Here is a 25,036-nt window from a genome sequence, read left to right as displayed (position 1 = left end):
GGTACTCATTCAAAGAAGCTTCGACTGAAAGTATGTCATTATTATAGATTGTTTTTCTATTACATCAATGTAGTTTTCCGCTTAACTGAATAAGCCTTTTCCACTTTAACCTGTTTTAGCCACATCAATGAATTAATTTGAAAGGTGTTTGTGTCAGATAAATATATGAAGATACAGTGGTATCAAAAAGTATCTGAACCTTTTAGAATTTGTCACATTTCTGCGTAAAATCACCATCAAATGTAATCTGATCTTTGTCAAAATTACACAGATGTAAAAACAGTGCTTTAACTAAAACCACCCAAACATTTATAGGTTTTCATATCTTGATGAGGATAGCATGTAAACAATGACAAAAGGGAGATTTGTGTAAAGCTAGGAAAGGATACAAAACCATCTGTAAAAGTCTGGATGTTCATCAATCGTCTGTCAGAGAAGTTGTCAACAAATGGAGAGTTTGGCACTGTTGCTTCTCTCCCAGGAGCGGCCGTCCACCAAAGATGATGCCAAGAGTTCAGCGCAGAATACTCAGAGAGGTAAAAAAGAACCTTAGAGGTTAGGCTAAAGACTTACAGAAAACACTGAAATGGTCCAATATCTCTGTGCACATATTAACAATATGTAAAACAATGGCCAAGACTGGTGTTCATGGGAGGACTCCACGGAGAAAGCCACTGCTTTCTAAAAAAAACATTGTTGCTCGTTTCATGTTTGCAAAAAGGCACTTGGACACTCCACAGAAGTTTTGGAAAAATATTTTTCTGGACCGATGAAAGTTGAATTGTTTGGGAGTAACACACAATGTCATTTGCGGAGGAACAATGGAACACCTCATCAACATCAACACCTCATCCCCACAATAAAGCATTGTGGAGGGAGCATTATGATTTGGGGCTGTTTTGCTGCCTCAAGGCCTGGACAACTTGCAATCATTAATAGAAGAATGAATTCAAAGGTTTATCAGGATTTCTTGCAGGAAAACCTGAGGCCATCTGTCAGACAGTTGAAGCCAAAAAGAGGATGAATGCTGCAACAAGACAATTATCCAAAACACAGAAGTAAATCAACTTCAGAATAGTTTCAGAAGAACAAAATACATGTTCTTCAGTGGCCAAATCAATGTCCAGACTTGAACTCCATGCTGTGGCATGACCTAAAGACAGCGATTCATGCCAGACATCCCAGGAATCTGACTGAACTACAACAGTTTTGTAGAGAAGAATGGGCCAAAATTAACCCTGATCGATGTGCCAGACTGATCTGCAGCTAAAGGAAGCGTCTGGTTGAAGTTATTGCTGCCAAACCTGGGGCCACAAAATATCAAATGTGATAGTTCACTTACTTCCTTTTCCCCTTCTGTCGTTGTTTGCATGCTATCCTTATTAAAATATGAAACCTATTAAGGTTTGGGTGGTTTTAGTTAAACGTTTTTTTCATCCGTGTGATTTTGACAAAGATCAGATCACATTTGATGGTGATTTTATGCAGAAATGTGAGAAATTCCAAAAGGTTTCGATACGTTTTCATACCACTGTACATACTGTACAACAGATAACTTGTTTTATAAAATTACATTTTCAGATTTAATGAGAACTACTCACCGTATTGGCCCAAATATAAGACAGTGTTTTTTTGCATTGAAATAAGACTGAAAAAGTGGGAGTTGTCTAATATTCGGGGTCTAGACATGATACCCATTCATGATGCTAGATGGCGCCAGATATCATTGAACCGAATGCTGAATTCAAGGAGTAATGTACTGTCATGAAAGATCTCAGCTACTCTCAAGTTTAACCAGTTTGCATTATTTTATTGCAGTGTTTTTCCTTATTCAGATTTGTTTCAAGACTACAGTTACAGTTCGACTTCACTTTGATGGTTAATGCAGTTATTGCAATTTTGTTGTTTTATCACAATAGATTGGTTTATTTACATTTTAAAAACCAGAAGCCATTTATTTACGAATGTGATTTCACTTTAGTTTACATATTTAAAGGTTCAGATATTAAGATTTAAATGAGGCAAAATAACATGCTTTTTCTTTCAAATATATTGTTATAATCATTTGTTTGAGATGTACTGTAATTATTTTCTGTATAAAAATTAATTTGGTGTTTAAAAAGTCTTTTTTTTCAAACTTGAGTCTTGAAAAAGATGGGGTCGTCTTCTAATCAGGGCCGTCTAATATTCGGGCCAATACGGTATATGTAGTTTGCTTCATTTTGCCTAATTAGGTTTACTTCTCAGAAGGTTCCTGAAGTTGAAACACAAATTTGTCATGAAAGAATACATTTAGATTAAATGCTATGAAGCTTAATAGACACCAAACAACGGTAATTGTTTCAGTTCCTTATTTGAGCACATTTTATTGCTTTAAATTCATCTTTACATTTATTATTCACAATTTGTCGTTGTTTTGGAAGTCACAGCGAATGTTTGTCAACCTCTACAGAGATGCCTCAGAAAATTCCACCAAATAATCAATAAGTGCTCTTGAGTGCTACTAACACTGAAAGCATGATACAAAATTAACTGTCTGTATGACAGCGCCTGAGTAGTTGCACATTATGTGATGAAAAGGATTTTCTATCAGGTGTTGTGGAAACACTTTTTACATTAGGAAAACTGTCTCAGTCAAACATGGAATGAACCACTTTTTACTGACACTGTTCATTTTACTTATCATCTGTGATACCGGTTTGATGCACATGGAAACACTCACTGATTTCAGTTAATATTTAGGCAGAACTTGGCCTTAACAGCTCGGGTTAAAAAAAAAATAAGCGAAGGGAGAAAAAAGTACTATTATGATTACTTAAAAAAAAAAAATGAACCTTCAGATTATATTTGGTCTCTACCTCCAACCAAGCTAAGATGTTTCCAGTGCACAGCATTTTTTTCCCCTTCAACTTGCAAATTTTTCCAATTTATTATTAGCTTTCAAGTCTGACAGACCATCTTTGCCTTGATCATTATAATTTTCAGGGTGGGGTGGGGTTGTGTGCTTCATTTGTCTACTTGATGACTCTAGCAATGTTTTTTTTTTTTTTTTTTTTTTTTTTTTTTCCTACCACAGAACAGTGGGAGCTTTGCTTGTATGACGCCTGTCGCGGGGCTTTGATTAAGCTCTTTGGTTTTCGAGGATCATTTGACAGCAGTACTGGATTGCACTGAAATATATATTTATTTTTATCATATATCCATTTGTGCACAAACATCAGTGAATGAATAAAATTAAGGTCATCAACATGCAACACTCTTTCTGAACTCTTTATATCGCAACATAAAAGGAATTGTTGGCAGCTTTCCCCCCCTCAAAACAGGTTAAGATATTTAACGTGCAATGTTTTGAATGCTCTTTATGGAATATTAAATAACACCTGCACTCTATTTACTCTTTGAATGCATTTTCACCAAGATTGGTCTCATCTTTGCTCTCTTCTGTTTTTTTTTGTCTCCAAAATGACACATTACCACACCTCCATGTGCCCAGTGGAGGGCAAGTGGTTAGAGTGGGGCCCATGGTCAAGATGCAGCGTCTCCTGTAACACGGGCACCCAGCAGAGGCAGAGACGTTGCAGTGCATCCGTGCACGGGTGGGCTGAGTGTAAGGGCCCCCATCAAGAGAGCAGAGAGTGTGCCAACCCTTCATGCACTGGTAAGATGTGCAAATCATTGCTTAGTATTCATGCTTACAGGCTCTTGAATGCCATTATGCAAGCAAGCAACTTGTATTATCTAAAGGCATTGCATGGGGCGCTCTGATTTGTGGTCTGCATTTGTGGGTTGATTGCCAATTTGGCTTGCAAGCATGTTTCTCGGGAGGTCCTTGATGGGAAAGAATGCTAGTGTGTTTTAGGTGTCCTAGAATAGGCTAATTGTGTTTTACTTATGAGTAAAAAAAGAAATAAAAGCTCTGCTTTATAATCGTAAATCTTTGGATTGTAACCTAAAATATATATTCCAGGCATGAAAATCACACACCTTTCGGCGACATTCGCCGTTTTGATGTAAAAAAGGGTGACCTATGTGAATTGTGTAGATCTGAGGACACATTTTTTAAGGTAGGGGGGGTTCGTAAGTCCATCTACCTAACTAACGACATGTTTCACTGAAGTGGCTAAGCCTGTCGCGATATGCAATGAGTCCATTTATCGCAAGGTAAATAAAATTGAGGGCGGTAATTTTCACGGCTGCATTTTATCACCACGTGCGTGCATACATTTGCGTGTTCGTGTAGATGACATATGAGACTCCAGTTGTTGTGTCCAGATGTTAATTGATCAACAACACGCCGTAGAATTACTGTTCACACATGTAAAATATGGAAACACATCTATATTAAACAATGTAAACGTGAGCATTGCTACACTGAGACTAATGAGGAAAAAGACAACTTACTTTCTTACTTACATTCGCAGTCTTTTCCAAAACGCAAACCTGTGGTTAAAAGTAGAGATGCCGATCGATCGGGTCCGATCACGTCATTTTCAAAGTATCGGAATTGGCAAAAAAATATCGGCCATGCCTTTTTTTAATATATATGTATATATATATATATGTTTTTTTTTTTTTTTTTTTTTTTTTTTTTTAAATTGTTTTCTAATTGTATTTAACATTCCATACATAATGTTACACTCATCCAGAGTCTTTAGTTTAGGCTTAAGGTAGGGTTATCAAATTTATCCCGACAACGGCGGTAATTAATTTTTTAAAAAATGTATCACGTTAAAATATTTAACGCAATTAATGCATGCGTTGCACGACCCACTCACGCATTGTCGCGCTCAATCTGTAATGGCACCATTTTACCTATATAGAGAGATAAAAGGCAGCGTAAAATGAGTAGAGAGAATTTTGGCAGCCTTTGGAGCATATTTTTAATAGGCTAAAGCCTTACAATCCCTCTCCCTACGATTAGAAATATCATGGGATGCAATGTGGGGAAGCAAGGTAGCAATTGATCTTTTTTTTTAACACCTTACGTTATTTCCCAACGCAGAGAAGATATATTCATTGGTAGCACTACGCACAGTCATGGTTCCACTTCCCATCATGCATTTGGGTTGAATGGCTGGAGTATCATTTACTGATAGCTCAACAAATACACTAGATGTCAATATTTAGTCACAATATACAAAGTCACAAGTCTTTCTATCTGTGGATCCCTCTCACAGAAAGAATGTTAATAATGTAAATGCCATCTGGAGGATTTATTGGCATAATAAACAAATACAGTACTTATGTACTGTATGTTAAATGTATATATTCGTCCGAGTTTTATTCATTTTTTCCTTAATGCATTGCCAAAATGTATATGATCGGGAAAAATTATCGGGAATGATTGGAATTGAATCGGGAGCAATTAAAAGCAATCGGCTCGGGAAATATCGGGATCGGCAGATACTCAAACTAAAACGATCGGGATCGGATCGGGAGCAAAAAAACATGATTGGAACAACCCTAGTTAAAAGGTGACACTTCAAACATGAAAATTTGCTGGTTAACAGCATTTGCAAACAAAAAAATAAATACATAAATAAATAAATTAGTGACACCACAAGCAATGTCGAAAAGTGCTTTTTGCGGAGTGTAAAGTTGTTAGCGGTTTAGTGAACGTACTTCTGGTGAACATTTCAAAATAAAAGCACGTCACGTTTGTCATATAAATAAGGATTTCTGGAGTAAATCCCACATACTTCAGAATTAATACTATAATATGTAAATACTATAATACTACAGAATTCAGATTTTACACTAAGAATAACTTTAAAAACCCCAACCCTTAACCCTAACCCTCTAACCCGTTTTTAAAAATATGATTGGTAATTAATATTATAATTATTATAATAGTATTATATACTGTATATAGTAGAATAATAATGCTAGACATTTTTTTTAATAAGAACTGTTTTGAATAATGTTTGAAAGGCAAAGTCAGTGTTCTGAATCTGTTTACATTCCATTCTTCCGCACTAGTAAATGCTGTCAGCTAAGCCTGCACAATATATTGTTTGAACATTGCAATCGCAATGTGTGCATGCGCAATACGCACATCGCAGGACACGCAGTTTTTTGTTTTCTTTTTTTCAACATTTAAACTTTTGTTTTACTTCATGAACGCAGCAAGTGTGCAGATCCTGGATTAAACTGAGTTATAAAAATTAGGACAGATGGCGCCATTTTTCAGAGCATCGGAAATTAAAAACATCATACATTCATTTTTTTCTGCTTCGTGCTCATACAGCACCCCAGTGTCTCACTCTCCGTCCTGCTAGGCAGCGCGACCAAACTGTTTTTCTTCGTCAACAGTGCAGCTATCCCGAACGGAGCTATTCAAGTCATTTGGTGAAAAAATTCTCGTCTTAATATCGCAATATAATATCGCAAACTCCCCAAAAATCGCAATGATAGTTTTTTCCAATATCCTTCAGGCCTACTATCAGCATTTGACCTCAGTGTTCATGTGTGATTAATTATTGTTATTTACATGTTTATTTGTACTTTAATAAAGAATTTAAGTGTTCCAAAATGTTTTTTGTGAATTAATAAGCGTCAACAAAAAATTCATTGCTAAATTAGTAAAAAAAAAAAAAAAAATTAGCCGACTATTCTTACAATTAGTCGGCTGACGATTCGGGAGAAAAATTTGTCGTTTGGGACAGCCCTACCGGAACATATTTCCTCCACACCCTTCTCACCTTTTTAACCCCTGACCCATTTTCATGCCTGATATTCTCTCTATTCAACGCCTCTATATTTTAATCTAGGCGGTGGTAATTGGGGCAACTGGAACCACTGGAGCCTCTGCAGCAAGACATGTGACTCTGGATGGCAGCGGCGCTCCAGGATATGTGAGGGCAACGGGGAACAAGGCTACCCATGTGACGGATCGGCAGAGGAGGTTCGGTCCTGCAATGAAAAGAAGTGCCCTGGTTAGTTGCTGTTTTGACAAGTGCAAGACATAAGGCTGAAAGGATATGTGTAATGTATTTTTCATGTGAGAAGTTGCAGCATCCAACCGTTGTGAAGCAGGGTGGTTACACTCGTTATTTGCAGCATAGCAATTTCAGTGCAGCAATCATTTCATCCTATTTGGTGACGTAGAATCTTTTTAGTCTTGTTTGGTTTTCCCAGAACATATAATTTTACACCATGATCTCTTCCCTGCATGTTTTTCTTTCCATTTTGTGTTTGCTGCGTGGTAAGTGACAGTGTAATTTCAGATGTGTTAGTCCCCACAGGAAACATGTGAAACTAAAAGGCCATTTACATGGTAACACTGCGACATCAAGACACAACAATTTTGTTGTGGAATGGCCTCGCCTTTACATGGTCACGGCAGAAACGGAAGGTGAAGATGCAAACTTTTGATTCCGGCCTACAAAGTGGAATGATTCCATTGCGGGTATTACTTTGCAATAGTGCTGCAACGATTAATCGATTAACTTGAGAATTCGATTAGAAAATAATACTCAAATTTTTTTGCTTCGAGTATTCGTTTAATTAAAGTGGTGTTGTAATGGTTTATTTTGAAAGTGTTTGCATTTAGTTTTATTGATAAGGGGATACATAGCCTGATCGGCCTATTTTCACATAGCTGAATCCAACTCCTCCCTGTTAAGACTAACGTAAGCTAGGTTTTTGTTTGAGCTAATGTTTTTTTAATGCATTCATAATTTAGTTTTCAGGTATATTTAGAAATTTTTTGTGTTAACATGTGTCTGAACCATTTGTTAAGAGCATTGTAAAAAATACTTTTGCATTTTATAGCATTTAAGCTAGCGGACTTTTTCTATGTAAGTTTGCGCGTTGTTCTTTTTTTTGGACACAGATCCTAAGTTAAAAAAAAATAAATAAATAAAAATTAATACCGTTTGAGGCTCAGCTCATGTATTTTAATTTTTCATGTTTCTTATCCGATTGCTCGATTATTCGAACTAACTAGTCCATCGATTAATCAACCACTAAAATATTCGATAGCTGCAGTCCTACTTCGCAACCATATGCATAGAACACTCTCGCTCCGATGACGCCAGCACTCGCACGGGTCACTTTGGGTGTGCGGAGTCGCTGCTAGTAAAGATTCAAAACAACAAACATGGCGGATCGGCGGGTAACCTTATTTACTGTTTTTTACATGATTTGTGATTTAACTACCGTATTTTTCGGACTACAAGCCGCACCTGAGTATAAAGCGCACCAGCCATAAAATGCCCAACGAAGAGAGAAAAAAAAAAAAAACATATAAGTCACACCGGAGTATAAGTCGCATTTTGTGGGACATTTACTTGATAAAATCCAATACATAGAACAGATCTGTCATCTTGAAAGGCAATTTAATATCAAAATACAATACAGAACAACATGCTGAATAAGTGTACAGTGCATGAACAACGAAATGCGAATATAGTGTCCTCACCAGGAAGCTACGGCTTGGTCCTGGCTATACTGCGAGCTAAACTCCCAAATGACGATGCTTGATGTCCGTATAATTTGCTGAATCAATGTCATCCTCGATACCAAACAGGTTCACATCAACGTAAATAAATGATAGTTAGGTGCTGTTACAGCAATGATACAAAACGGTTAGCATGTGTTCGCTAGCAGTGTTGTTAATAACGGCGTTACAATATAACGGCATTACTAACGGCGTTATTTTTTTCAGTAGTGGGTAATCTAATTAATTACTTTTCTCATCTTGGCAACGCCGTTACCGTTACTGAGGACAGAAAGGCATGCGTTACTATGCGTTACTATATTGGTCGAAAAGTCTGAGGGAGACGGACTCACCGAGACGACAGAGCAGAGAGGAGTAGGGAGGAGGCAAGAAAGTTGTGACGCCGAGCAAACGCGATACTAGGTAGCTCCAATAATACATGTTGTAGCCTACAAACTACGCCCGCATGTTATGGTAGATATGGTAGACATGGTAGATATCACATGTACTGTACATAGATATAACTAGATGCAAATGACAGACATGGCACTAAATGAGTTAGTAGTCAGCCGCCATCTTAAAGCAGTAGACGTTTTAGGACGGCTCTGTTGTAGAGAACCTTCCTAGCGAACCTAAGTAACTTTTTATCTAAAATACTTCTAAATCGGCAAAATCTTGACTTGAATCTATCTTTAAATGATTAAACAGTTTTAAAACTTTCATATGTCGAAAGTAGAGAGAAGGGAACTAATGCAATAATGGGAGCAATTTTAACAACTTTTAACAGTTGATTCAGGGTAAAGGGTAAATTAGGGTAAAGAATCGGGCCCGGGCCAATTGTACCAAAAACCTTCACAAAAAAACTCCAAATAGTGTGGCCAATGTTTTTTTTTTTTTTTTTTTTTTTTTTTTTTTTTTTTTGGAGGGGAAAAAAAAAAGTAATTATCACCAATTACTTTGCCAAGTAACTAATTACTCTTACATTCAGGTAATTGAGTTACTAACGCAATTACTTTTTGGGAGAAGTAATTTGTAACTATAATTACTTTTTTTCAGTAAGATTAACAACACTGTTCGCTAGCATTAGCACATTGCTCAAACAACCAGACAACTGGCTTTAAGTGTCCGATCGCGGGTGGAAAACACACAACAACAACAGAAAAGATGATAAACACAGGTGTTGCCGTGTAGAGATACTTTACAATCATAAACAATGAACGTAGGTTCACAGCCGTGTTTCTCTCTCGCTAACTCGCCCACTCACTCAAGCTGCGTAGCTGTCCGTCTTCTTCTGGCGTGTGAGCGGTCTTCTTCATGTAAACAAGTGCGAGTGCGCCCTCACGTGCGCGTGAAAGCGCCACAAACTAAAAGCATGCATTTCAATATAAAAAAGTCAATAATACAATGGCGTGCCACAAGCAACACGTCACTTCCGTTCATTAGTATTCATGACATTAGCTACTGTTGCTAAGTAGGGACGAGCCACCGTTTGTCCCTAATAGGAAATTAATGGAAATCGTGTACGAAGGAGATGTTTACAGAGCTAAACCTACCAATTCTCTCCGAAAATGATGTGCCTGGTGCCAAATTCACTGGCAAAGATGTGGAAGAACATACAAATGTTCAGTTAAAGAGATGGCTTGAGTGTCGAAGGCTGAAAAAGACGAAAAAAACCGAGCCGACCTAAGCATAGCTTTAGCTTTTTTATCGACGCAACTGACAATGACATTCTCCTGTTTCAACAAGCTATTCTTTACCATCAGCCCTGTCTTTCTTATATATCCTCTGGTTGTCCTACGTCTCTTACCGTTCTTGGGGGTAATTTAGTTAGCTTTGTATAGCGATCACAAATGCTACTCAGTGACAGCCAACGAAGACCTTCAATTTTTTTCATTGATAACACATCTTGATTCTATAATTTATTTACACTTCCCCCTTACTAAAGTTGTTTATATATATATATATATATATATATATATATATATATAACAGAAAAGGTAACAGAAAAGGTAACAGTGGCAGTCAGACACCATTGTAATTCTTTTCAGGTCATTCATTGTCAGACAGAAGCAGTATGGCACAACGTTACGCTAAAAAAATAAGCTAAAAATATAAAAATGGCTTACCTCTTTGTCCACTGAAGGACCATGACAACCCAACAAAATGTTTACTGCATATGAAATGTGAATGGATTCACCGAGGTGGTGTTAAAGTCCGCGCAAGTTGATTCGGTCTTCACATTTTTTCATCCCGAGTTCTTGGTTTCCAGAAACGTATGAAGAAAACATCCTTCATGTGTCGTAATGTCAAGAGTCGTTTCTACAAGTTCCAAAAAAGCAATGCCTGATCGGCATGTTCGTTTTTGAAAGATTACCGGAGAAAAGGGGCACAAATGACATTATTTCTATGCGAGGGCGGGTCTATAATGTCCCACTTCGGCTTTACTTCCGCTTTACGATGTGACGTCATGGTCTAAAAACAGCATGCGTGCGGTACGCCATTGAACACACATTGCCAAAGGCAGAATGCGAACATGGCGATAGCTATTAAGAGTTATTCAGATAACTATAACATAAAGAACATGCTAACAAGTTTACCAAACCATCAACGTCACTCCAAAACACCAAAATAACATGTGAAATGATATCACAATGTGTTAATAATTTCACACATAAGTCGCTCCTGAGTATAAGTCGCACTCCCAGCCAAACTATGAAAACAACTGCGACTTAATAGTCCGAAAAATACGGTATATTTTATTTTCACGTTTTTTTTTTTTTTGCCTTTTGAAGCAAAAGGAAAAAAAAAACGCATGGCGCCACTGCTTGGAGTGGGCAGGTGTGTTTTCTTCCAGGCTAGGAGGTTGTCGTCAAGGAAGTGTATCATTGGCTGTCGTCTTGTTAAACTGCACTGCCCTCTAGGGCCTGGCATGAATACTAAATTGTTTTCACACAAGATCGCGACATTGTTCGAATGGAGACCGAACCAAGACGGAATGAAGAAGACGTGAATGCAAACATGAAAGTTGTCATATTCTTGGTGTATCACCCCTATGTTTACAAACACAAGCTGTGTGTTTGTGTGATATGTTTGTGAGTATGTTTAACGTATTTTTGTTGCGCACACTAAATGCAAAGTGAGCTTGCATGATCTCCAACAGGTTACAAGTGATGTAGCTCTGAGACTCCACCTCACTCCTTCTGTCAAAAAAAAAAGAAAAAAAAAACTCTTATGCAGCATTTCTACCAGCATTGCATCGGGACTATGATATCGTCTTTTCCCCTCCCGTCTTTCCTTCTTTTACTCTGCTCCTCTTCATCTTTTTTCTGCATGGATTCTGCCAACACTCGTCTGCCCCCTTGGAAATTCTTCAGAGCACTCTCTTGCGTTTGTTTCATCAGGCTTATGAAAGAGGGGGAGGGCGGGAAAAAAAGAGGAGGTTAAGATGAAGGGGGACGAGATACTGTACTGGGGCAATGACACTGACAAGGAGCACCAAGCTAGGTACAGGGAGATGGAATTGGGAGTGACTGCAAAAGAAAATTGACTTGAATTTTTGTTTTTGTCTGAGTGGGTATGTGGATTGCCGTGTGTGTGCGTGTGTTTGTGGAGAAGTGGTCTTCATGTCTGCCTCAGGGTTGTGCGATTCTTGGTTCAAATATCTCCCTACTGTGGTAATGTTATTTTTGTGCTTGATTGGGTTATTTCTGTGCACTTAGATGTTGCAATGAATGTGGTACTTGCCTGTTTGAAGTGAAGAGGTGTATTAATTCATGAGAACAACAACAGCATCACATTATTAAAAGTACATTTGCTAATTGGTATTTTGACAACCTGGGTGGAAGAGACAGGAGGAGTCAGTAAAGGTGACATCACAATGGTGAAACTGTCTTGGTAAATTTTAACAATAAAATAGACTTTGGGTATGGTTTACTTTCTTTTGTGAAGTACACTTGAATCCTAGTTTTATTTGTATCTCGCTTTCATTCACAGCTCCTCATGAGATATGTAAAGATGAGAACCTCCTGACAATGTCATGGAAGAGAGCTTCAGCTGGTGAAACAGTTTACAACAAGTGTCCAACAAATGCTACAGGTTTGTCATTTAGCATTATTTAGTTTGTCGGTGAATGCATATTGGGATAAAGATAAAACTTCTGGATATTTCATTGAATACATAGACTTCAGTTGACGGCGCTCGGGGCCGATCTGTTGGGGGCCTATTTTCAAAAACTTAAAATTCAAATATTTTTAAAACCAAAGCTGCTAGTGACCTAAAACCAAAACGGGCACCTCCCTTAGGCATATATGAGTCTCCATAAGCAGTGACATCAAAAAATTCAAAGTTGTTCCCTAATAAAATCCGTATTAATTATTTTTATACAAGTATAACAAAACTTAAAATGACTATAAAATTCTCATTTTTTTACGCTAGATGCACAAAAATCACCATATGCAGAGATAATCACCTATATTTTAAGGATCAATAGCAATATTGCATATCATAATTATCAAGTTTTTGTCCAAAATAGCAACTTTTTTTTTTTTTTTTTTTTTTTAATTGAGATTTCAATAGCTAATAAATTGTCACATCATAAACTTTATACCTGAGGAAAGCATGCAGAATCACCTTAATTTTACTCAACAAAATCAAAATTTGCATTTTTTTATCTAGAATCAAGTTATTCAGGTTGGATTCCGACATTACTTTTGCCTCAGCACGAAGGCACGTCTTGCCAGCTATCTGGCCCTCGTCATTTTTAGATTGAAATGTTACATAAAATAAAACACGTAAAAGACTTTTTTTTTTTTGGTACAGACGCAGAAATGTCTAAATTACTACTTTTTGCCAAAAAACATGGCGGCCATCACAAAACAAAAGTTCTATTGATGAACATAGAACAGTATAGATTCTTGGTTAAAAGCGAAAAACGGGCGGTTATCATTCATTTTAAGTGAATATTTCAAGCTAAAATTACGGTATTGTGTAAATCCAATGTGGCGGCAATCACAAAACAAATAGCTTTTTAAGTTGAAAATTATTGTAAATAACGGCGTACACCCCCTGAATTTCTAGAGATATGAACATAGAGGAGTCTAGATACTTGGTTAAAAGCAAAAAATACAGACAGTTATCATTCATTTTACTTAAATATTTCGAGCTAAAGTTACACTATTTTTTTCCATGCATTTTTTTCACGCTTCAAATGTACGCATGGAGCAATTTTTTTTTTTTATAATAATTACCTTGAATCCTCCACCAAATCACTTTTGAGACACTCCTGCCCGCTTGTATGCAGTAAAACTTTTGTCCTTTTTCCACCTAAATCCGGCGTTTGAACGGAGCGTATGTTTGAGGGAAGGCATTGCGCAATGTTGGTGACAGCCGTCTTTTCAACTGATGGTGAAGTCTTTGATGAATATTAGTAAACTGAGCTTGAGTATACAGTATAATGCAATTGTACTGCTGAACTAAAAGTATGTTACCATGTAAAATGTATGTGAATTATTTTTATATTAATATCTGTACTCTGCATTTGTCAAGTGAAACAGAACACATGAAAAATATTCATCTTATTTACGTGTTCCTTTTTCTTTTTAGGATCTGCTAGTCGTCGCTGTATGCTGGATAATAATGGCGTTGCTTTCTGGGGTCCTCCGAGCTTCGCCAGATGCATCTCTGTTGAATATAGATATTTACATATATCTGTAAGTTTTTTATTTGCTTATTATCATCTTCATCAGTCAGTGAAAGGTTACTAGTGGCTTGGGCTTTACTATGAATCATAATGTCACATATATAAAATGAAGGGACATCTGTTTAAAAAAGGAAAAAAAAAATAGAATCTCAAAGTTTACTCGTAATACGGTCTTTATTCTCCGCTTTCCAGTATCTATAATTAACTTTTTCCAGAGCTTTGCGCTCACACTTATCAATTAATGAACATAGCTAATGAATGTGTTCATTTGCCAGACTGTTTCTCAGCTCTGTGAACTTACACCTTTCCCTCTCCTCGATTATGGCAGAGGAGATTATAGGGAGGCAGGTTTGGGGTTGTTGCGGGGTTACAGATTGTGAAGTGGAGGACTTGATTGCACTGTTACCTTCTGTTCCAACCTTTCATTAATACCATCAGTCAATAATTAATTTTCTGTGATTGATGTTATCTTCTTTTCTCGCTCTCTTTTCCGCTCACTCTGCATTCCACACATGCACACACTCACACACACAGTTTCATGCTTTACTTAATCCTTGCCGCTGTGCGGAGTGCCAATTTTTGTTAAAGGCTTTGTGGTCTTTTTTTGACCTGCCTATTTTAAGCACAGTCAAAAGAAATGACCTTTTAAACGTACATGTATTTGTGTTGTTGATTGCATTCATAGTGGTTAAATATGCCAGAAATGTATAGTATTTCCCTAATTCTCTGCCTCTTTCTCATCTAAAGTTACGAGAGCATCTCGCGAAGGGTCAGAGGACCCTGGCTGGGGAGGGCATGTCTCAGATCGTAAGAAGTCTCCTGGAGCTCTTGCAGAGGAGGAGCTACTATAGTGGCGATCTTCTCTTTTCCACGGAGATCTTGCGAAATGTGACGGACACCTTCAAAAGAGCAACCTACATCCCAGCTCCTGACGACGTGCAGGTAGGAAGAACCAGATAAACCATACAGTCAAGACAAAATATCTTACACAGGTGTGAAAAAGCATCTGAACCTTTTGGAACTTCACACATTTCTGCATAAAATCAACATCAAATGTGATCTGATCTTTGCTAAAATCACACAGATGAAAAAAGTGTCTGCTTTAACTAAAACCACCCAAACATTTATAGGTTTTCATATTTTAATGAGGATAGTATGCAAAAATTGACACAAGGGGGAACAATAACAAAGTGAATCATCAAATTTAGTATTTTGTGGTCCCCCTCCCCCCCTTTGGCAGCAATAACTTTAACCGACACTTCCTGTAGCTGCAGATCAGTCTGGCACATCGATCAGGACTAATCTTGGCCCATTCTTCTCTACAAAAATTGCATGGCTGGCATGAATCGCTGTCTTTAGGTCATGTCACAGCATCTCAATGGGGTTCAAGTCTGGACTTTAACTTGGCCACTCCAGAACGTGTATTTTGTTCTGATTTACTTCTGTGTTTGGATCATTGTCTTGTTGCAGCATCCATTCTCTTTTTCGCTTCAACTGTCTGACAGACGGCCTCAGGTTTTCCTGCAAAACAGCCTGATAAACTTTTGAATTCATTCTTCCATTAATTATTCCAAGTTGTCCAGGCCCTGAGGTAGCAAAACAGCCTCAAAACATGATGCTCTCTCCACCATGCTTCACAGTGGGGATGAGGTGTTGATGTTGGTGAGCTGTTCCATTTTTCCTCCACATATGATGTTGTGTATTACTCCCAAACAATTCAACTTTTGGTTTTATCAGTTGAAGAAATTCAACCCCCCCGGCCAGGTCGCGGAAACGGCGACAGCCGAACGGAAACGGTGCTCCGCTGAGACCGCTCCCGTAAGCCAACCGGTGGGGGCCAGTATTCTGCGCGTTCACCTCTTGTGTTAACTCTTTGTACTGACTCCATGTTCCAAAAGTTTGAAGAAGGCTCACCGAAAACAGGTTGACAATTTATTCGTCGACAATGGTCAAAAAAACAAGGCGAAAACAGACGACGAAAGGACAATTCTGGATCCAGGGTCGTCAAAACAACGGCTACATAGCAATGTTTTTAAGCAGAGAACCGTCTGTTATCTCAGTGTCCAGTCTTTTTGAAAGCTGCGGTGGAGTGGGCCGGGCAGAAGGTGTGGCTGGGTGTTGTCTTGGGATCATCCCTCTGTGGCCGGTTTTGGGCGGTTAGCTTCGTGTGTGGTTGGGACGTGGTTGCCACAGCGACCGATGCTGGTCTTGACGTCCCAAGCGCCCGCTATCAACTTTGTTATCCTGGCTGGGCGAGACGCTACTATTTTTAGGACAGAGCGCCCTGCTCTTTGTCCTTGGAGTGGCCGGGAGAACTGATTGCAAGAGTTGGTGCGTCAATCTTGCTCGTGATGCACACGTTGGGCTTCTGTGATAAGATCGCGTTGTGTATCTATTCTGCTTCTTTTCATTAAACTATGGTGTGCTATTTATTTTATATTAGGTTTGTTAGAGTAGTACAATTCTACAGTACATATGAGGAACGGTACTATTTCCTGATTGATTATATTAAGTGTGTTAGAGTAATGCAAACAGTTATATAGTGTGTGAGAGAAAGGTAACTATTCCCTTCACAGTCCACAAAATATTTTGTGGACTGTGAAGGGAATATAACGTCTGTGGAGTGTCCAAGTGCCTTTTTGCGTACATTAAACCAGCAACCATGTTTTTTTTGTTAGACATCAGTGGCTTCCTCTGTGGAGTCCTCCCATGAACACCATTCTTGGCCATAGTTTTACATATACAGGTAGTTGATGTGTGCAAAGATATTGGACTGTGCCAGTGATTTCTGTAAGTCTTAAGCAGACACTCTAGGGTTCTTTTTTACTCCTCTGAATATTCTGCGCTGAACTCTTTGCGTAATCTTTGGTGGATGGCTACTCCTTGGGAGAGAAGCAACAGTGCCAAACTCTTTCCATTTGTAGACAACTTCTGTGACTGTCGATTGATAACTATCCAGACTTTGAGAGATGGTTTTGTATCCTTTCCCAGCTTTATACAAATCAACAATCATTGATCACAGGTCTTCAGACAGCTCTTTTGACCGAGCCATGATGCACATCAGACAATGCTTCTCATCAAGATAATTTTTAACAGGTGTGTGTTTTATAGTGTGCAGGGCAGCTTTAAACCACTCATCATGGATTGGGCACACACCTGACTTTAATTGTTTGGTAAAAATTGGTTTCAATTGCTCTTTAAGTCTCCTTAGGCAGAGGGATTCACTTACTTATTTCCCCCCTTCTGTCACTGTTTGCATGCTATCCTCATTAAAATATGAAAACCTATAAATGTTTGAATGGTTTAAGTTAAAACAGACAGTGTTTTTACATCTGTGTGATTTTGGCAAATATTAGATTACATTTGATGGTGATTTTATGCAGAAATGTGAGAAATTCCAAAAGGTTCAGATGCTTCTTCATACCACTGTATGTAACTTCAATTCTTACTGCAGTCAATGTAGAAGCCCAATGTTTTGCTGCAAGGTAGCTCTATATCATTGTTTTTATTGGTGGTATTTTCTTTGTGCTTGTAAAATGGTTACTTGTCTTTTACACTATGTGTTTTACAATACTTTAAACCACATAGCATTCATCTACAATATCGCTCCAAGACTTGGCAGGTGGATGCAAGGGAGCGACTTAAAAAAAGGAACACTAACGTTCTTGCATAGTGCAATTTCACTATCTTCTTACAACTTCTTTGTTGTGTCTTTAGAAATTCTTTCAGATAATTAGCCACATGTTGGACATGGAAAACCTGGACAAGTGGGAAGACATACATCAGGTAAAGCGTTCAGATTTGCCAAGTGTGTGCATGTAAATTTGTCATTTTAATGGTAGCCTTGCGGTCTCGAATCTCACGTTAACATTTTATCATCAGTCATAAAAATGCACCTGTTTGTGCAAAAAAGGTTGCAAATATATGAAATGTATTGCATTTATTTTGGAGTTTGACTCAGCTTAATTAAAATACATTTGAGATGTTTTCATAAGCCATCTGGAAATCATGAATACATTACAAATTAAAAAAAAATAATAATCATAATAATAATAATAATAATCAAATATGGATACTACTTGTTGCATCTTTTTATATTGGCTCACTTTCTTGAAGCCCACTACACATCTGTCACATGACAATGACATTTAAATCAAATTCCTTTATTTACAGGTCGCCCCTGGTGCTGCATTGTTGATGAGGATTTTAGAAGATTTTATTCATCTCATTGGTGAAGCCCAGAAGCCTTTCCAGAGTTTTTTAATCGTTACCAACAACCTCAGTAAGTATAATTTAACTGTTCACTTGACATTAAAAGGCTATCTTGCTTGTTTTTATACATCCGTTGTATTATAAAGGTTTTGCTTCATTCCCACCATAACCTTAACACAGCTATGTTTGTGTTTTCCCCACCGTGGTTAGTTTTAAGTATTACTGTCTGTTGTTTGTGCAGTGATAACCATCCAGCGAGAGCCTGTGTCAGCAGTTTCCAGTGATATAAACTTCCCAATGAAGGGCCGGAGGGGAATGAAGGACTGGGCGAGAACAGCAGAGGACAAACTCTACATCCCTAAGGAGGTCTTTACTGTACCAAATGAAGGTAGATGCAAAAACAAACACCATATTAGGTTTGAACTGGAGAAATTGCCACTTTAATTGGTGTATAATGAGATTATAACTAGGTTTCCTACCGCAACAGAAGGATTTAGCACGTCCCAGGATCAATGCTGCGAGTCCCATCTAATATTGCTTTTTCACATGCCTGTTAATCAAAATATTGCTCTCTGAAACTGTGGAGTCATCAGAGGTCTTTTAACAGAGGCTTAAACAAATCTTTTGACCACAATTTGGATAAGATTCAACTATTATCTGCACTCTCTCAGTATATTTTGGAGAACTGTTATCACATTGCCCAACATTCTCTCCAGTCAAGGTTATGTTGGCCAAGAAATGTTTCCCCAGAGCGAGTTTATACACTCTCAAATGTGTCTCGCCGAAAGAGACAACCTTTCAAGGGTGTCAAAAGGCTGAAGCAACATTATGCTGAATGGAGGCTCAGGAGATTCTTCTGAAGAAATTTGAGATCTTGGTTTAAAAATATATATATATAAATATATATAATAATAATTTTGTTTAAAATAATACAATGTAAACTCAATAAAGTGCTGTGTGTCTGAATGTTTTAGAGACCCCAAGTAAAGCTTGTAATGTATTAAAGATGCACGATAATTAGAGCTGGGAATCTTTGGTCACCTAACGATTCGATTACGATTACGATTCAGAGGCTCCAATTCGATTATAAAATGATTATTGAAGCACCCCGCTCCTTTTTTTTTTTTTTTTAATAAATGTTTTGTGCATTAGTTCCAAAATTGTTCAAAAATCCTTTCAGGCTAAACCAAACTACTATTTCAGTATCAAGTTAACATATAAACATGTAAACAAATATACAAAAATAACAGTAAATAAAATACTCCAGTGCCCATTCTGTATCAGCAGCTTTAAACTACATTCAATTAATTTATTGTTGTGAATCAACTGTTACAGTTGTTAAAATTGCTCCCGTTATTCCATAATTTCCCTCTGTCTACTTTTGACATGTCAAAGTTTTAAAACTGTTTCATCATTTAAAGATAGATTCAAGACAAGATTTTGCCGTTTTAGAGGTATTTTAGTTAAAAAGTTAGATTCGCTACAACAGAGCCTTCTAGAGAGTCCGTCATTTCGTATCTCTGTTCAATAATACATGTTCTACCACCACCGTCGTCTGTCATTTTGCATCAAGTTCTACATATATATGATATCTACTGTAGCCGTTTGTTTGTAGCAACTAGCAACCGGGCGTTGTTTGTAGCGGCTGTCGGCCGCAGTCAGGTATGATTGTTTTTTTTTTTTAATCTAGCGGCATGAGTTGAACATGATATTTACTCTCGGTCCGTTCCTCATTGCATCCCCAGACCGCGCTGACTGTGTTTTACTTCCGCTTTACCCGGTATAATTCAATAATCGGAATTTGAAAGTTTGTGAATAGTTCTCGAATCTTCCACGGCCGAATCGCGTATAATCTAAGAATCGGAAATTTCGCACGCCTCTAATGATAATATCGATTACTGATAATCATCAGCCGATAATTGCAATTATGACGTCACACTGATAATTATATACAGTGGTACTTCTACATACGAAGTTAATTCTTTCTGGGACCATGTGTGTAATTTGAAATGGTCGTATGTTGAGCAGGATTTTCACTAAAGAATACATTATAATCCCATTAATTCGTTTCACAGCCCGATAACCTACACTTAAAGTGCCTGTGACACGAAAAAATATGTTTATTTCATAATACACGTGGTGTTTTATGTTCCTGAATGAAATGAACCACTTGGATGTGTGAAGAAACGATCGATATATTTATTCAATGTTTTCGAATCCCGCGCTACGAAAATGACGGACTTCCGGCTTCGGTCTTGCATTGAGGAAGAGGGCGCTGTGACGTGTAGGGGAGAAGGAGTCCTCTTCACTATACAGCCGTACTGTTGTATGAGAAGGACAAATTTATTTCATTCAATTCATTTATTTTTCACATCACGCCAGCCAAACGGCTGCAGAAAAATCTTGCTGTACTTGAGGGAGAGGCGTCTGAGCCTTTTTGGGGTTTCAAAAGGTTCCCATTCACCAGTGGATATTGGCCAAAACAAGTCCTACTACTGTGGGACCATGGGTCTTACGAGGAAGTGAGTAAACATTGTGTTCTGTATTATGTAAAATTCTGGGATCATTTTAATATGTAGGTGACTTGCATTTTGTGGCTGACATGCTCCTTGTCCCCTCGGCTGATGAGCGGCGACTTGTCGCACATCCCCCCGCCGGGAGAGTACTATACTCTGCTTATTGCCCTCTTCATGTGCCTGGTGTTCTGTCAAATTTTCCAACTGATCAGAAAACAACTTTCTGTTAAAAAAAGTCGCAAATACAACGATTAAAAAGTAAACACTCCAAACTTTCTTTAAATAAAGGACTACTAACGTTTGATCATGGATGGGCGTGTAAAAAGCTCTCCTCATACACATTGCCATGCCATGAAAGCTGCACAACAACTGCACCCGCTCTCGAATGACTCTCGCTGTTTACGTCTTCGCCGTGTAGTAAAGCATTATTTAGCCATATTCGTGTTAATCATTTGGCAGCTATATGCTCCTCCTACGTCGGCCGGTTTGTCCGCCGTTCATTGTCTAGCTGCTTCCCCGCAAATGAGCCCTCTGCCCTCAGCAGGGGAACGACGAGCTCTAACTTGTTCGCCGCCAGGCGGGTTGCCGATCGACGAAGACAACTGACAACCCAGTCGTCATGTGAAATGATCCGGGCGAGTTATGTGTGATTTTCCGCTTCAAAGACTTTGAAACATCACTCGGTTCAGGTTAGCATGTCGGCTAGCTGTCACACCTCTTGGTTTGTTTACATTCTCCGAAGCCGGGGAAGGGAAATGATATAAGGCCGACTTAGGCGGCACAAAATATCATTCGGGAGGTGCGACAGTAAAGGTGAAGTTGACAATTTTGACCATTATGGAGTCATTTTGCCATGTCATCCTGAATAAATACATTTTTATTATTTCATATTCCATTTAGCACAAGACTGTTATTTGTCATGACCATGCCATTTATTTAGCTATTGGGGAAAAATACTTGGATAAAAAGAATATCCTGTAAAAATATTGGAGTAGAGAGACTGAAACAATGAAATTTTGTGGCCCTCTTCGTCGCGTTTTCCTGTTCTGAATAATTCCCCCTCAATGGACTGCATACTAAATCAGATGAAATCATTACTCTGCTGACGTCACGCACCTGTTGGGGATGCTAGAGCCATATAATGGTAGGCGTCGCTAACCGACAGATTAAAATACTAATTTCTCGTCATCTCGCTTTGCTAAATTGTTGTACATAGTCTAATCGTCTCAAAATATGATTCTAATTCACATAATAATGCTATTTAAGACTTTTTTTTTCTCCTGTCGTACGCACTTTAATCCTTAATAAATACTGCTGGTACTATTGCAATTAGCAATTACACAGAGCAAAACAATTAAATTATAAATAAATATTGGAATAATAATATAATAATAGTAATAATAATAATAATGATACCTGCAATAATGTAACGAATCAGGTTCTAATGTGGCGCAGATGTTTTGCGTGTACCTGAATGCACCTCGTAGTCTCTCCAGCATAACAGAGTGAGAAAGGTACATTAGAGTTTTTACTTTCACTTGTCATGTTATGTTGTTGGCATCAGCCTGGGCGGACAGTAGGCGTGTTGTGTTGCACAAGTTCTGAAATAAATGATATAAAACCTGACAAAACCGGTGATTTCTTTGGCGATGTTACAATAATAATAATTGTCACCTTAACCTATAAAGACTGGCGAACGGAGGTCGGAGGAGGACCATCGAGATCATAGACATTCTAAGGGCGTATTATTGAGCCAGTTCACGGACGCGCACACCACGCTGATATTTTCCTATAATTTCCATCTTCATTTCAATGGTAAGCATCACCTTTTTCCTTTTTTCACCACCTGCACTAACATTCTTGTAACCCATGTTGATTTCTCTCAAGAAAATCCGCCGTGCGTCCGTCATGCGAGACAACAAACTACGGCGCTGTCATAAATCGGTGTATTTCGAGCATGTCGTCGGATGTAGAAACAAATCGCGAGTCAAATTTTACATTTGATGACGTATGTCGGGGTACAACTGTACTTGATTTAGCCTCCAAATGTGCACAATCGATGCAGTTTTGTCCAATTCCGCGCAGGCGCCTCAACCCTTCCTAAAGGCATTTTTGTGCAATTGAATATTTACTTTATCGGTATTATTCATATCAATTAATTAATAAACATTGTTTAGATGTTGGAATTTACTAGTTGTTCACATTTGACGTTGAAAAAGTAGCAATAAATTTTATTTTTGCACAGTAACATTTGCTCTTGTGTATAATTTTAAATTATATATATATATATATATATATTTTAATAGAATTATCTGCTTGAGATTATCGGTTATAGGCTGGAAGGAGAAGGAAATTATCGGTTGAAAAACGCATTATTGTGCATGAATGTATGGTTGCACATAAGCGTGCCCTGGACGTCCTGTCCATTTTATGTTTTTTTAATGCAAAATCTGTGTTGAGTGTGGAGTTGAACATACTGTGAAAAAAAAACATCTGGCATTTGAACATATTATAATCTTAACATACATAACATAAATGGTGACCTGTGTTTTCAATAAAAAGAACTGTGGTACGTCCAGGTAATTGGTTGTATTCCACAAGGATACAATAATGACCGAAATCGACATACTAAATATTGAAAACAAAGGGGTATAATAGTTAGCAGCACAAGGCAGGTGTCGTGGGTTTGCAACAAATAAATGCTAATCACCTAATGAATCAATTCATATTTATGAACTTTTTTTTTTTTTTTTTTTTTTTTTTTTTTTAATTCTGAAGTACTGTTTTTCCTGTTACTAAAATTTAATTTGAGTGTCAAAGGCTTAATGACAGGTTACCAAACACAGCCCACAAAAAAAAAGATAATGACTCACAGGAAATTACAGTCTGACTTCCTGTCTCACACTGCTCTCCACATTGCTCAACAAATTGCAGCTCTAGAAAGGCTAAAAGAACAAAGCTGTTTGAGCCCTTTTTTTGTTTGTTTGTTTTGTCATGACAGTGACTTTTCGACTGGTAGTCACAGCTGCTGTTTTTTTTTTTTTTTTTTTTTTTAAACGTCATCTTACCTAATGTAGGGGCGACTGAGGTAATATGAGACATAGTGTAATGTGAGACACCCCCTGTATCTAAGTGAAGGAGCACATTTGTGATCATGCAAATATCATGTTTTCAAGCCCCTACTGATTCACCTTGTCTATGAAGAAGAGATTCTACTTTGGTAAAGATGTTTTTTCTACATTTTTCAAAAAATTTTGCATGTAAATTTTCTTTCTGTGCACTTAATCAGCTGTTGTGCCAAAGCAAATTGATTTAGCTCGAAAATATTTTATCCCCCATGTTGATGAACTCACAGCGTATAAAACCATGTGATGATGAACTCACAGCGTATAAAACCATGTGATGATGCTAGTAGTTTAAGATTAGCCTATGTTGCTAGGAGAGGTTGTTTTTTTACAGAATTGTGGTGATGGACAGGGGCGCTGGAAGTCACTCACAGCTGGGGGTGCTGAGGATCCTTTTTAATTTTTCCCATCCAAAAACAGCCGGCCCAATTTGCCATGCACACGCGATTTCTCCATACAAGGCGTGCTACAACTTCTAGGCTACTACAAAGACAGCATTCTATTTCACCTACAGTGTGTGTTTGAGTTTTTGTATTGGAAATAAATTGTCCTTGTATTATGATGCAATTCCTCGCAGCTAGACGCCGCAATGACACACACACACACACATTTGAAAACTAAAAGGTCCAATAAGCCTCGGTGTAAAGCCCCCCTTTCACAAACAGTGTCTTATTCAACGTGACCTGGTAGCAAACTTTTTCAACATATATATGTCATCCCTAAAGTTAAATACGCTATTGTTTCAATATGTGCTATTCATACCTGTCAACCCGAGGCCGTTGGCAATCTTACAAATAGTGACGTATGCCCTTACAAATTGATGACTAAACTTACAACAATTTATATAGCATGCAATATGAAACAAACATATTTTTTTAAATAATATGAACTTATTGGTAATATGGTCAGATATAACCTGGTGCAATCAAAGAACAATATCTTCAGCTACATCAGGATCACTAAAATTTAAATGTGAGTGTTGTTATACAGTGCCTTGCAAAAGTATTCGGCCCCCTTGAATCTTGCAACCTTTCGCCACATTTCA

At 37.9% G+C, this 25,036-nt stretch overlaps 1 protein-coding gene across 22 annotated transcripts in view; it reads left to right on the top strand.

The window, feature by feature from the left end:
* Window positions 1-25,036, top strand: part of adgrb2 (adhesion G protein-coupled receptor B2) — a 288,153-nt gene that overhangs the window by 140,451 nt on the left and 122,666 nt on the right. For all 22 annotated transcript variants that reach the window (XR_009061842.1, XR_009061841.1, XM_057827325.1 and 19 more), the window contains 8 exons: window positions 3,494-3,658; window positions 6,771-6,935; window positions 12,434-12,535; window positions 14,042-14,148; window positions 14,886-15,080; window positions 17,856-17,924; window positions 18,312-18,420; window positions 18,592-18,738. Coding sequence is in view for 20 of the 22 variants with exons in the window: in XM_057827325.1 (XP_057683308.1) it covers window positions 3,494-3,658; window positions 6,771-6,935; window positions 12,434-12,535; window positions 14,042-14,148; window positions 14,886-15,080; window positions 17,856-17,924; window positions 18,312-18,420; window positions 18,592-18,738 (1,059 nt within the window). In the remaining 2 variants the exon portion in view is untranslated. The remainder of the gene's footprint in view (window positions 1-3,493; window positions 3,659-6,770; window positions 6,936-12,433; window positions 12,536-14,041; window positions 14,149-14,885; window positions 15,081-17,855; window positions 17,925-18,311; window positions 18,421-18,591; window positions 18,739-25,036) is intronic.

Source organism: Corythoichthys intestinalis, chromosome 22 (genome assembly GCF_030265065.1).
Source record: "Corythoichthys intestinalis isolate RoL2023-P3 chromosome 22, ASM3026506v1, whole genome shotgun sequence".
NCBI lineage: Eukaryota > Metazoa > Chordata > Actinopteri > Syngnathiformes > Syngnathidae > Corythoichthys > Corythoichthys intestinalis.
Note: the sequence above shows the minus strand (reverse complement) of the source record. Positions and strands in the feature narration are given on the sequence as shown.